General features: G+C 48.8%; 1 protein-coding gene across 4 annotated transcripts in view; it reads right to left on the reverse strand.

The window, feature by feature from the left end:
* The window catches only part of NEK1 (NIMA related kinase 1), a 2,768,493-nt gene that overhangs the window by 927,885 nt on the left and 1,825,593 nt on the right, over positions 1–15,015 (reverse strand). For all 4 annotated transcript variants that reach the window (XM_069631399.1, XM_069631400.1, XM_069631397.1 and 1 more), the window contains 2 exons: positions 13,815–13,871; positions 13,487–13,724 (listed from right to left, as the gene is read on the reverse strand). In XM_069631399.1, coding sequence (XP_069487500.1) covers positions 13,487–13,724; positions 13,815–13,871 — 295 coding nt within the window. The remainder of the gene's footprint in view (positions 1–13,486; positions 13,725–13,814; positions 13,872–15,015) is intronic.

The following is a 15,015-nucleotide window of genomic DNA, read 5'->3' on the forward strand; positions in this document are numbered from 1 at the left end:
GAGTCGCAGCATCAATGGCAACGGTGGGAACGCATACAGGAACAGGCCGTCCCAGGGGAATGAGAAGGCATTGCCCATGCTCCCTGGCTGGGGAAACCTGCTGGCGAACCTCCAGCACTTGGCGTTCGTCGCCGTCGCGAATATGTCGATCTGGGGATTGCCCCATCGTCGGAATAGGAGATCCACTTGATCCTGCCGCAGCTCCTACTCGTGGCACGAGCGCAGCTCCCTGCTGAGTGAGTCGGCAATGGTGTTCTTTATTCCTGCCAGATGGAAGGGTACCAGAAACATCACTTGGGCGATGGCCCAGAGCCACAGATCCTGCGCTTCGTTGGATAGGGCTGGGAATCTGGTCACCCCTGCTTCCGGATGTAGAACATTGTGGTGGTGTTGTCGGTGAAGACCCTTACCACCTTGCCCTTGAGGGACGGAAGGAACTGTTAGGGAGAATTCTCTGTTTAGGCTGAATTTCCTAACTTAGTGAGTCCCCCAGCAGCTTTGCTGGATTTTTGGGGTTTATTTTTTTCTCCTGCCAAGAGTGAGACTCTTTTACCCTCACTCTTGGACATGATTTGAGTGCGTTTCTTTGACTCTAGATGTGTTTAATGGGCTATGGGGTCTTTTACTCCATAGGGCTTCATGTGTTTTTGTGATGTGTGTTACACAGCACCCTCAGTTCAGTAACACAGGGGTGTCACAGTGACTCCCCAGTATAGATTCCATACCATGGGACTGACTACTGTCTCCCAGGGCATGTAAAGTCACCACTGACTTTACTAGTCTTAAATTTTGAACAGAACCAGTACAAACCATCATATTGTGGACGTACTGGCTGGGGCAATTCGATTGCCCCGGGGTCTGTTAGTCGAGGGGGCACGTCTCCGTTCCCCTGATCGAGTTTTGGCTGGTGGTAGTGGATACTACTTTTTATATTCAACCGCAAATATTTCTCTATGGGATTGTCCCATTGTTCGAGGCTACTATCTTTATTTGTTTAATTACGATAGCCTCGAACATACCGCCGGTTTATTTTAATATTAATTCTCCGGTTGGTATTTTTTGCCAAAACTCAGTTCTAAAATGGCGTCTGTGTTCTCTTCTGTTACTCCAACCCAAGTCGAGCCCTTTGTTCCACTTTTTGGCGGGCTTCTCCACAGAAGCCCTCCAAAGTGGTGCCACTCTGTCTGGGGTACTTAGGAGGGGTGGAGGGGGATTTAGGCACCTTGGACTGAGTTGCCTAGGCAACTCAAGTCGCACTCCGTCCTGATTGGCCCAAGTGGTGAGCCAGCCGGCTCACCACTTACCATGTTTGAGTGACAGCTAGGCTGAGTGAATGGGAGTTTTCTGCATAAAAGCAGGGCTTTGGGGACTGGAACTTCAGAAGTCGCCACAGAACCTAAGAATCCGACGAGGGAGAAGCTGAGCCGACCTGCCACGATGACACCACCGGTGGAGCCCTGCTGCACCGTCTCACCACTTTTCCCAACGACAGGGGAGATCTCCTGCCGGAGAGTCTTCTTCCTTTGACTGGTGGGGATAACCAGTTTCACCGTCTTTTCGCCTTCCCGATGTATCTCGTGGCCGCCTTGCCTGTGCCAAGCACTCCGGAAACCGGGATACCACGTTTTACCATGACCGCGAATTAAAGGATAATACCTTTAACCGGAAAACTCTGCGACTGGTTTCTTCCCTGGCACTGCAACGACCTTCATCTTTCCTCCAAGTCGAGATCTTCTCTTCCCCTGGACGACGATGAGACTTGCACCCGCTGCCAGGAACAACTGCCACCACTGGAGGATCCTTCCTTACTTAAGGTACCGTGTTCCGCCCGGCTTCCCTTGCCACCGACTGTACGGGGTAGATTTAGCCCCCGGCTTTTGAACCTGGATAAGCCTGGGACACCCTGGCTAAACCTTTCTGAGCCTCTCTAAACTCTTTTTGAACTCTCTGCAAAACTTTCTAAGCCTAGTGTAACTGTGTGATCTTGGGCGCATTTGTGCTCTGCTCTCTCTAAGAGTGGGCCCAGCCTATGGACTTTGGCTCACAAGTGACTTTTGCTCTTCTGCCTTGCTAATAGTGTTCCTAAAGATTAGAGTGGTGTACCTTCCCATATTCTGTCGTTTTCCCTCCCTTCTTCATGAACTTGGAGTGCCATCTATAGTTAAGCACTCACATCTGTATGAAAATAAGTGGTGTTAATTAAGACTTATCTGATAAGGAATAAGGGTTGTATGTATTATAATAGTAACAGTGTTTTAGAGTGTTTTACAATAAAAGTGCTGGAGTGTTTCAAACAGTGTGTGTCTTTAAATAAATAATTATATACTTTGATACCAAAGCTCTGGTCAGTGTTTGCTTGTATTGGTGTGTCTGAGTGCCTATTGTGTATACTTTGCATACTGCCTAACTCTTGTTGAGGGAAGTCTGACTGCTCAGCCACAGCTACCAGGTAAATCTGGGTGGTACAGACTGCTACCAAGTGGGTTTACTGCCAACACCTGTAGTCTTAAATCTTTTGCAGTGTTCCCAAAGGGAACTGCACAGGTTTCTGCCTAACAGGAACGACCCGAGGGCCCAGAACACAGCTCAGAGTTCCGGGACATTGATGTGTAGTGACCTCTCCTCCGGGAGCCAAAGGCCTCTTGAGTGGAGATCTCCGGTGTGTGCTCCCCATCCCTCCAGGGAGGCGTCCGTCGTCACCGTTTCCTGATGTGCCGGGGTGTGGAAGTCCATGCCCGCTGCAAGATGCACGCGGGTGCCCCACCACCGGATCGCTTGGCAGAAAGTCTTGTTGAGTGAGATCCTGTCTTCGAAACTGCCCGCTGCTTGCATCCAACAGGCGTCGAGGAACTCTTGCAGTTGTCACATCCGCAGCTTGCATAGGCGCACAAGGTAGATGCACGAGGACATCATGCTGAGTAGGGACTTGATGGACCTCACACTGGCCGCGTCCATGGTCAATAGCCGCTGTACCTTGCCCAGGATGGCCTTCGTCCTTTCCTCTGACGGTGAAGCCAATCGCGCCACTGTGTCAAGTCTGGCTCCCAGGAACAGTGTGACTTGCGACGGTACTAAGCAGGATTTCGCGAAGTTGATAGAGAATCCCAGATCCGTGAGCAGTTGGACGGTCTTCGCTGTGTGATGGACGGTGAGTTCCCTTGACTTTGCTCGGATGAGCCAATCATCCAGGTAGGGGTAGACGTGGATCCCCTGCAGGCGCACCGCCACTGGTGTAAGGCACTTGGTGAACACCCTGGGCGCCGACTTCAATCTGAAGGGAAGGGCCTTGAACTGATAGTGCCGCCCATGGACCACGAATCATAGGAATTTGCAATGTCTCTTTAGAATGGGGATGTGGAAGTAGGCATCCTCCAAGTCCAGCGACAATAGGAAATCGCCTTCCTCCAGCTGTCCCAGCACATGCTGGAGGGTGACCATCCGGAATTTCTGAGACTTGATGTACTTGTTTAGACGAAGGTCCAGGATGGGTCGCCAACCGCTGGTCTTCTTCCGGACGAGGAAGTACTGCGAGTACACTCCGGAGCCCCGAAGCCTTTTTAGGACAAGTTCTATGGCTCTTAAAATCGCTCGTACCTCCAGAAGTAGTTGTGGGATGTGGTTTTCCTTCCTGGCCACGGGTGGTATGCGGCGACACCTTCTCTGCGGGCCAGGGCATCCAGCACCCAACAGTCGGTGGAGATGGACTCCCACACGCTGACGAATTTCACCAGCCGGCCTCCCACCGGGGTGCTCGGGTGGGGGCCCGACGCCACGGCCGGTTCAGTCCCGTTTTGTCATGGCCTTGCCGTCTTGGCCACGAGGACGCGATTCTCCTGTCTTGCCGCGTCCTCTGTAGGCTTCCTGTGACGAGGAGCGGGCCACTTTGCGGTACGAGGAACTGTTACGCTCACCTGGTATACACGGGGACGCCACCCAGCCAGTTGGTCATTGGTGCCCTTCCCAATGATTCCCTGGTGTGGTCTCGGTGTCAATGGGATTCCGTCTGGAAATGAAGACTATATTAGGACTGGGCGACCAAGGTAAGTTTTCCCCCACCTCCCTCATGTTTACAGCCCCTCCGGGTTCTCTTCTCACCTGGTTGTCAGAATCAGTGGGCTCTCCGTCCTGCTCTCTGGGCTGGGGCGTGTTGTCTTTTGTGGGCGTGGGCGGTCCAGTTACTTCACTGACTGCTGCCCTTGTAGTGTGTTTCAGGTAGGTCTTATTGCGATTGATGGCGTTGTAATTCTTGCATGCCTTTTCTCTGTTCTAAATGTCTCTTGTTTATCTCCCTAGGAGCGCGGAGTGTCCGCTTGGAGAACTGGATATGCTGGTTCTCACCGGGAGATGACGGCGCTATAGCGCTATGATGCGGTAAGGAGGCGCTTTGCGTAGCGCGGCGATGTCTTGTCCTCACTGACCTGTGCTTTTCTCTTTTCGTAGGTCGCGGTGAGTTCTCAGCGCAGATGGAGTTCCGGAGCTATGCCGGCCAAAAAGCAACCAACCAGGTAAGTCTTTAAGCACTTTGTGGTTGTAATGTCTCCACTACCTCCTTAAATGATGTCTTCCTCCTTTTCTCAGGTCCTTCGATCCGGGCGGTGAACTCCACCAACAGAGCTGCTCAGGAGCTGCGAGCAGTGAAGGATGATGAATGCAGGTAATATTCTGCTGCTAACGATGTTCTTGGTTTTTCTGCAGGTCCGGAATTTACCAGGCTCGTGAGAAAGCTGGACACGGTGAGCGTCATGTTGCTAGAAGCAAAGTAACACGAAGCGTGTTGTCTTGTTCGGGTGTGGTTTAAATAGCCACTGTAAAGTAGTCCAGGTAAAGTAGTCCCTAGGCCACCACACCCAAAACACTAGACCGCATAGCTTGGTTCTAGGAATCAAGCTATGTGGATACCTCCATGTTGGCTGAAAGCCTATATAAAGTAGTTCCTCAAGCAGATGTCTTTCCTTACTGATGAGCCTGGTGCCAAAGGCACCAGGACTGGCCCCAAGAGGGCCTGAGAAGTGGATGCCAGGCCTTATTAGTGATCCAAGCCCAGATTCCACCTGGCCAATGGACTTGCCAGTGGGGATCAGGGCTGAGGGTCGTGACAGGAACTGCCGCCGAATCCTTTGGAGGCACCTTGCTTGCCTCCGGAGTTCCGAAAGGCCCGAGCCGTCTCGGTGTCTGCCTTGATGGCCTGCAGTGACTCGTCCACTGTCTTGCCGAACAGGTTGTTTCCGTCAAACGGCATGTCCAGAACCCTGGTCTGCATGTCCTGGCAGAAGTCGGTGGCCTTGAGCGAACCGCGCCAACGAAGGCAAACGCTGTTGCCCATCTGACGAAAGACGTGTCAGCGATGTCCGTGGCCACCGTAATGGCGTGGTCCGAAGCCACCTCGCCTTCCTGTAGGATTTCCAGAGCCTCAGCCCTCTTGTAGTCCGGGAGGAAATCCAGCAGGGGAGCGATCTTGAAGCACAGCTCCCTGTCGTAGCGTGCCACGATTGCGAGGGTGTTGGCCGTTTTTAAAGTCGTCGCCGCCGACGAGATGACCCGTTGTCCCATGGCGTCCAGCTTCTTCCCCTCGCTGTCCGGCGGGGACATTGAAGTTGAAGCCGTCGCCCCCACCGCTTTCTTCTTGCCCGCCGCAGAGACCACTGAATCCGGGGATGGCTGTACCCTGAGGCACATAGGGGGGGCAGAGTCCGGGACCCGGTACTTCTTCTCATACCTGTCTCTCTTAGAAGGAGCCGTGGACGGGTTTTTCAAGAGCACCAGCCCCTCATCCTAGATGTCATCCAGTAACGGGTCTGCGAGGACAGTCTTCCTCTTGGCCTCCCGCCGTTGGTAGAGGAAACCCTCCTTCTGTTCTTCGGGACAGAGATGGAAGAGCTCAGATGCCCTGGCGATCATGGTGTGGAAGGAGCCAATTTTGTCGGGGGTGGGGGGCAGAGGCCCGAGCGGGTGGTGATGGGAGGTCCATTCCGTCATCACCACCGCCTTCGTCCGTCCCCGTCGTTGCCATCTCGGTTCCCGTCTCATCCCTCTGTGGAGGGGAAGGAGGTGAAGGCTGAGAAGGCTGTGAAGGCTGGAAAAGAGGAGGAGGATGGACTCGCCTCCGCTTACTCAGTGGGCTTCCCAATGGTCCAGGCTCCGCTGGATCGTCCACTGGGTTTAAGGGCAACCTTGTCCTTATCTCCATACACAAGGCCCGAATAGCCATCAAGATTGCTCCCGAGTTGTCTTGTGGCATAGGCACCGGTTGCGACGGGAGCGACGGTTGGGGAGTAGGATCCTCCCGTCTCCTCGGCACCACTGTTGCTTTCTTCGTCCGCCTCGTCAGGATCCCTCCCGTAGGAACGGACCTCCTCGAACTTCTTGTCCAGGATCTTTGCGACGCCAGCCAGCTCATCTTCAGAGGTGGTATCTGTGTCTGTAATGGCTACCGTGCCCCCCCTCTTTCTCCGCCCGGGGTTTCACAGGGGTCTTATCGATAGGCTGAAAAGAGGATTTCCTCTGTGGTGGCAGGGAAACTCTAAGCCCGGAGGTAGTCTCCAGTGGGATAGCCAGGGCCGCCACGACTCCCTCGATCGAGGCCTTAGCTGGGTGAATCAGGGCCTTTGTTAGGCAGAATCCTGTGCAGTTCCCTTGGGGAACACTGCAAGAAGATTAAGACTACAGGAGTAAGCAGTAAACCCAATTGGTAGCAGTGCCTGAGCAGTCAGACTTCTCTCAAGATGAGTAGGGCAGTATACAGAGGATACACAATAGGGCTAAAAACACAGCAGAGCAAGCAAACACTGACCAGAGCTTGGTATCAAAAGTATATAATTATTGATCTAAAACACTTTAGGAAATACACTGAGCACTATAAATCAAAGCAAGTTCAAACACAATCAGAAAAGTATACACACCTCCCTTAATAATTATTAGACAAGTCTAGGTCAAAACACGACTATTTGTGAGGACAGATGTGAGCGCGTAACTTAGGTGTCACTCCAATAATTAAGTAAAAGGGGGAGAAAAAGGCAGGTCATGAAAATAAAACAGTTCCCAACACTTTTATAAGACCACAGTAAGTTAGTGAAGGCAGAGTCTACTGTAGAGTCAAAGTTCATAGGCCAGGCCCACTTCAAATGGAGCAAGGGGTAATGTGCTCAAGATCACACAGTTTAAAAAGCACTCAAGCCTTTGCAGAAATGTTCAAAGGAGGTTGGTTTGATTTGAAAAATAAAGTTAGAAGGTCTGGGGGCCAATCCAGTTGGAAAGCCAAGGATTTAAGGGTCACCTTCAGCAATCCCCAGAAAGGGAGGCCAGGCGGAACACAGTACCTTAAAGAGTGAGGAAGCTCCAGCGGTGGCAGTTGTTCCTGGCAGCGGATGCAGTTCATGGTTTCGACCAGGGGAAGAGAAGATCTCGTCGAGGAGGAAACTTGGAGTCGTTGCACTGCCCAGGGAAGAGACCAGCTGTGGAGTTCGTTCGGTTAAAAAGGTGCGTTCCTTTTATTCGCGGTCACAGTGGTGAAGCTTGGCTATCCGGCCACCGGGGTGCTTGGCACTGGCGATACGACCAAGGGTCGTCCTGGAAGGCGAATGGCGAACTGGTTGTCCCCACCAGCTCAAAGGGAGAAGACTCTTACAGCAGAAGATCTTCTCTTGTTGTTGGGAAAGTGGTGAGGTCGTTGCAGCAGGGCTCCACCAGTGGTGTCGTCGTTGCAGATGGCTCAGCTTCTCCCCTCTTCGGATTTCTTAGGTCCTGTGGCGACTTCTGAAGTTCCAGTCCCCAAAAGCCCTGCTTTCATGCAGAAAACCCCCCATTCAACAGCCTATCTGTCACTCATGCTATGTGGTGAGCCAGGCGGCTCACCACTGGGCCAATCAGAATAGAGTGTGACTTGGGTTGCTAAGGCAACGCAGTCCAGGGTGCCAATTCCCCCACCTACACATCCTGTGGAACCCAGACAGGGTGGCACCAGTTTGAGGGCTTCTGTGGAGAAGCCTACCAAAAAGTGGAACAAAGGGCCCGACCTTGGTTGGAGTTACAGAGACGGACACAAACGCCATTTTGGAAAAGCATTCTGGCGAAAAGACCCAACCAGTGATTTTATATTAAATAAATAAACCGGCGGTATCTTTAACATTGCACCAAAAAAGTGGTGCGTTTAAAATCAATGGGAAAATCCCATAGGAAATATTCTGATGGAATATTTCGCGCGATAACCGCTGCCACCAGCCAGAAACTCGACAAGGGGGGGACTGGACAGTGCCCCCTTGGAAACAGACCCAGGGGCAATCAAATTAACCCCTTCCAGTACTTCCACAATATGATGGTTTGTACTGGTTCTGTTCACAATTTTGGACTAGTAAAGCCAATGGTGACTTTACATGCTCTGGGAGACAGTAGTCAGTCCCAGGGTATGGAGTCTATGTTTGGGGGTCACTATGACACCCCTGCGTTACTGCACTGAGGGTGCTGTGTAACACATACACTAAAACAGATGATACCCTATGGAGTAAAAAGACCCGATAGCCCATAAGTACACAATAAGTCAAAGACATACCTCAAATCATGCCTAAGAGTGGGAGGAAAAGAGTCTCACTCTTATCAGGAGAAAAAAACAAACCCCAAAAATCCAGCAAAGCTGCTGGGGGATTCACTAGGTTTGGGAAATTAGCCTGATAAGAGAATTCTCCCTAACACCCATCGCGACTTTGGGTGCCCCTTGAGGCCTTCACCTTGGGGGTAGGGTCGCTGCCTCGCTCCCCCTCGGGTGCCGCTGTCGGGATCAACCGGGACTTCTCCGTAGCTTACCTGGGTTCTCAGACTTCCTTTTCCGTGAGCCAGAGCGTTGGCTCGTGGTTGATGGCGTCGGTGACATCGCGCCCTGCCTGGCAGCCAAAGAGCCCGACCCATCGGCGCTCCCGGTGCCCACGGACTTGCGGTGCTTTGCCTTCTGTTGGGCCCCCGTCGCCGGAGCGCCCTCAAAGGTCTTAGAAGACCGTTTGGACTTCTTCTCACTTGCTGCTGGGCTCTTCGCCTCCAGCCAGTTGGTGAGTCGAGTACGACGATCCTTCATTGTCCGTTCGGACATATTCTTACAAAACGCACAGTCCTTCTCCACGTGCGATTTGTCCTTGTGAAGGCAGTAGAGTGCTCATCTTCCTTGAAGACATTTTGCAATCCGTATCTAGGACAGCTCCTGAAAAGCTTGGATCCGGGCGTCGTGTTTCCTTTGTCCTGGGCCATGTCCACGCAGGGTAGGCCTCAAAGATCTTCCGGAATCCTCCAAGAAGTGAAACTCGATGAAAACTCACCCTTGAGGGGCATAGAAAATTCAGAAACGGGTCCCCATTGATCGGAAGTAGAATCGGTGGAGCTTGAGGCTCGATTGACCGAAAAAATGAGAGTAAACTCTGAAAAATCGCAAAACGCAGTAAAAGCTCGAGAGCTATAGCACAAGGACTCCCAGCACTTGAACGTGTGGTAAAAATTTGAAGATGGCTGCCAGAGGAGGGGCTTAGGTAGAGGGCAGTCATTGGCTGGGGGCAGTATGACCCAGAGACCAGTGTTTGGCTATTAGGAGAAAGACAGTTCAGAAACGAAACTGAAACTGATTTTTTATTTACCGATGATTCCCAGCCTGACGACGGGGAATATTCATGAGCATGTGAATCCATGACAGACCCCATGCTGGAGAAATATGAATGATAGCATATGCCACACTTAGATGAAATTATGAAAGTTAGCATGCGCCACACTTAGATGGAATCATGAACATTAGCCTGCATCGCATCTGGATGGAGATGTGAATGTTGGCATTTACCACACTTGGATGATACTGTGAATGTTGGCATGCCCCACACTTGGATGGAATCATGAATGTTGCCCTGCGTCACATCTAGATAGAAGTGCAAGTGTAGGCATGTGCCGGGCCTGGATGAAACTGTGAATTATAGCATGTGTCACACTTAGATGGAATTGTGAACATTGGCCTGCGCCACATCTAGATAAGATTATGAATGTTAGCATGCACCACACTTGGATGGAATTGTAAACACTGGCCTACCTCACATCTGGATGGGATGTTGAAGCTTACCATGTGCCACACTCAAATGGAATTTTGAATGATAGCAAGTACCACACTTAGACGTAATTTCAATTGTTACCATGTGCCACACTTACATGCGATTGTGAACAGTAGCCTGGGTCGGAACTGGATAGGATTGTGGATGCAAACCAGTGTCATAGATAGAATATTAATTGTTAGCCTGTGCAAAGTCTAGACTGCACCGGGAATACTATTAAGTCCAGATGTAGATAGAACTGTGCATACCAGCTTGCTTCACATATAGACAAGATTTTCGAAGGTGGGCCAGTCCCACATTTGGATACAGTGGTTGAATATTGATAGGCGTCATATATAGAAACAATTGTGAATATAAGCTAGTATTGGATCTAAAATGCAGAGATATTCACGCACCACATCTAGAAAGCACGTGGAAATTTAGCACATCACTTCTAAACAGCGATGCCAATAACCAACCCACTAACAATTTCACCCCTCTGGATACACCTCTCAAACTCTAACCAAACACAACCACAACCCTATAGCACAACAAACGGCACAAGCTTCACTAAACCGCAACAAAACAAACCACACAGACTTGCACAACAGCACACAAAGGCAACCGACCAGAATGCACCCCAAGCCCAGCCAACAGGTGTTAACCCGGCTGAGGCTGCCAACGATATATATCACTGCTCTTTTTCACTTTTCCTGCTTGTTCCTACTAACTCACCCCCCCCTCCGTTTTTTACAGAGCCCCCAGAGCGCTAGGGGACCACTCCGGTGGTAATAGTGCGTGGTACAAATATCCTTTAACATTAAAATTAACATCCCTACACATTGGGCCTCATCACGAGTTGGGCAGTAGCACTTACATGCAGCCGTCACTGTATTACCGCCGCATTCAAGGGCCGTGCCCTTCACTAGTTGGGTGCTAAATGGTCTGTGTTTACCTCCAGCTTTTTTCTGGAGGTGAAAATCTCATTTAGCGCACTTTTTTCAGCGGTATTACAGCCAGAAGTGTCAGCACGCGGTATTAGCACCGAAAATGCCCTATTGGATCCAACAGACCCAATGGGGAGTAGGGATTTACTTAGCATAGGGTAAGTTAGGCCTTACACCATGCTGACATTTAAGTTAATAAAAGTGTTTGTTTTGAATTCAGAATTTGTTATCTGTGTCTTGCTTCATGATGCCTTCACACTGCCTAGACCACTAAATCTTCAGGTGTAGGGTAAGTAGTCAAGCAAATGGGATCTCCCCTCGCGATTTGTATTTTTTTGTCAACTCCACTGGAGGTGTGGATCAGAGTCTTTGCCAAATGGAGGCATTGGACTCTGAAATGGCCACATTGAAAGGCATTGCTTTCTCAGTGGGTGAACCTCAGTCTAGAATATCTGTGAGCTCGTAAACTGGCAGTGGTTTGCATCGACCACTCTGTCCACCGTCTTTCGATACAGGGCATTTGCATGGCCATAAGGTTGGGCCTGTTGCGTGTCCAGGTCGGGGGAGTTGTCCAAGCCACTGGTATTGCTTAAGCGTTCAGCCAAGTCGATGAGGCCGGACTGATCAGCGAACAAGTCGTTGCCGCCTGATTCCCCTGGCGCCGGCTGAAAATCAAGAGCCTGGTCCCCATTATCCCTGAAAATGCAGGACATTGTGTCGAAGAATGATGTCCTTGACTCAGGGATATACAACTTCCTGTATATGATCGGTTATTTATAACGCGCTTAATACCCAGAGGTTTCCAGGCGTGGCCCCGTGGATCGGACCTGTGGTGCTACGTGTCATCTTGCTTCCAAGGTGAGCATGTTGCCCCCTGAGCTATCCTCCCGCAACCTCGTACAATGCAATCAACCTCAATGTCAATGACGGTGGCCGTCGGTGCCAACTGTGGCTTCACTTGTATGGTCCACTTGATGGGGGTCGATGTTAAGCCCGGAGGTGCCTAACTCGACCTCCCTGGCTTTCTGCTTCAAGGATTTCCCTGTACCCACAGCAGCCTCCTTCAGTTTCTGGAGCATTTGCTCGTTAAGCTCTTCCCATTTGTCTCTTGACGTACCTGAGCCAGATTCTGACCCACCTTGCTCCTCAGATGAGTCGGTCATGTCTTTTAAGAAGAGGTCTACGAATGGCTCCTGGAGTGTGACCTCTTTTTTGCCTTTTTGTGATGCCTGTACTCTTTCTGCGGAGTGGGGTTCTCCGTCTCATGTTCGGATGACCGAGTACTCCCCGAGCCGGCAACGTCGACAAGAGATGCCCCACTTTCAGTTTTGAGGCCTGAACCCCCAATGACTTTGTGTTCATCTGCTGACACGAGCCGCAATAGTCAGTGGCGTGATCCGTGCAGAGACACTACACGCAGATCCTGTGTAGATCGTTCAGAGACATCCATCCTAGAGTTGCAGTCGGTGCACCTCTTGAAACCTGATGGTTTGGGAGTGGACGTTTTACCACAAAATGTCGAATTGGTAACAATTTGAGAAAAAAAAACAGTGAGAATTCTCTCACAAGAGCCGTTCCTCGAGCAGCATGCAGAGCGTGTGGAAACAAGAAACTGAGTTACGGCACTTAGTGATGTAGTATATGTACGACAACCGACATCACGTCCAGAGTCGACGACAGCCACATCGAGTCAAGATGGATCCACGGCCGACTCGAAGTGAACTACGCCCCCTCCCATAAAGTTTTCAGAGAAGCTGATGCTGGAAGGAATATCCATCTGATGAGGAATCTGCAGGAGAAAGCAATCCATTGAATGTATTTGCAGATAAATAGTTTAATAGAGATTTGAATTTGTTTTAATGAATTGCTTAAATGTACTTTATTTGTTTTAATATATGTGTAAAGTTAATCTTTAACTATACCACACTAAATAAAAATGTGTTTAACTAGTGCGCTGATCAATTAGCATCTGTTGGAAACAAACTGGGTATAACCTCCTGGGGTAGTAAATATATGTTTTCTAACAGTTTTTAACGGGTATGTGATTCATAATGAACTTTAATAGAGAAACAAATCACGTAACATTTTTAAAAATACAAACAAGCATTCTGCCATCTGCATTTTCCAAATTAGATCTTTCATTGTTGTCAACAGGGAACTAATGATGCTGAGAAGGTTGTGATCCTTTCATTTGATGGATAGGAAGGGTTTAGGTCGGAGTCGAGACGCAGGAAGGGTGAATTCTTAACAAGAACGGAGGAAAGAGGATATATTGCAACAGATCGGTTTTTCAAAATATAGGAGAACTATCAAAACTATGCTTTGTATTTGCTAATTATGTTGACAAATTATACATCTAATACATTTAATACATAAAAGGGGAATAGGAGTCAACCTGTCATCAAACGGAATTACATCGAACTAAAACTTGGGAAGACAGTACAATCATTCAAAATTACAAAAACTGATATCCGAAAATTGCCAACATACTTTCTGTGTCATGGAATGTTTCCTGCAGAGTAAGCTGTGCTAGAGGAATCAAAGATGGAGCACCACCTTCCCATTTCTTACGATCCACTACTGAAACAGGCTTGTCTTCTTGGTGATCCTCTATCCTTTCAGGTGGGGTAATGTCGCACCTTTCTGTTTGTTCCTGCTTTACTTTCTCGTCATTGTCCTGCGCTTTTAGATTCTGATTTAATCGACGCAGTATTTCCTTTTTCTCATTCTAAAACAGAAGTAAATTAAAATATAACGCATTCTAAAAATACAAGTGATCATGTAAGTGCACGAAACGGTACAGAAATGCTTTACTGACCTGTACAGAGACGTCTAACTTCTTAGATTCTTCATTGTTTTCTGCAAGAGGGGAATTCTATTGCCCAAAATCGATAAACAAATAGAAGAAAAAGGAAAAGGTCAGAGGAATATAACTATTGAATTTCTCACGCAGAAGTTCACATGCTTACTGGAAAAGGGCCCTTTTCCAGATACATTTACATATATTACCCCAAATTACCTTGAAATAGATAATAAACTAATTACTTGCTTTCAGTAATGTTTTTTTTCTGATGGATACAGTTATTCCTCCCACAGATTCCTCCTATTTAAAAATATCTATCAGACGCAGTCTGGTTCACAACACTTTTAGATAGCCACCAGATGCCATCGTTCAGGTCTGGATCTAACTCCATCCCTTCTCCTTGGTGCTCTTTTGAACCGGAAGTCATCTGTTTATAACCTGAAACTGCCAACACCATCGTTCTCAAAGCTTTCTTTTTACATCCTCTACTGACCCATGGTTAACCATGAGGATAGGTAGAATGATCACATACCAAAAAAAAAGGTAAATCGCAAAAATTCCAATTAGCAATTTGATGTACTTAATTTAGTGGGGCAGCCCTGCAAGTCTAAGTAGAAAATGTGAAAGGAATACAAATAGTATTCAAAAACAACATTAACAAAAGAAAGTAGTTTTCTCTTCTAATTTAGGAGTCTGCAACCTCTGACTTGCCAGAGGTTTTGGACTAGAACTAGCCCAAAACATCTGGGGCGCAAGGGGTTGCAGACCCTGATGCTTTTAAAGGCTATAGTCCTTGCAAAGATTATTCATCTTTCAAAGACTCCCAAAGCTATGCTACAAGATCATTCACAGGTAGGTGGCGGATGAGAATTCCCTTTTCAAACGAGGAAATTTAGCAACATTGATCTCCATACTCCATACTCTATCATCCTCACTAGCTAGTGAGTCTAATTGGTAACATTTTAGAAATGTATGAAAAGACGCCCATGTCGAAACTTTAATATTTCGATCAAGGCTATACACCCCTCTGGGAGGCGGATTCAGTTGCATCTCCTCTAGCTGCGCACACAAAACGCTTTAGGTACTCGTAGCAGGTCTTGGTGCATGGAACGATTAATCTGGCGATGCTGTTTAGTAATGGATTTTTCTTTCTTTGGGACGGCAAAACTGACAAACAACTAGCCATCATTTAGGCACTCATTAGTTGTGGCAATGT

The sequence above is a fragment of the Ambystoma mexicanum genome, chromosome 6q (genome assembly GCF_040938575.1).
Source record: "Ambystoma mexicanum isolate Mex_15411 chromosome 6q, UKY_AmexF1_1, whole genome shotgun sequence".
Classification (NCBI taxonomy): domain Eukaryota; kingdom Metazoa; phylum Chordata; class Amphibia; order Caudata; family Ambystomatidae; genus Ambystoma; species Ambystoma mexicanum.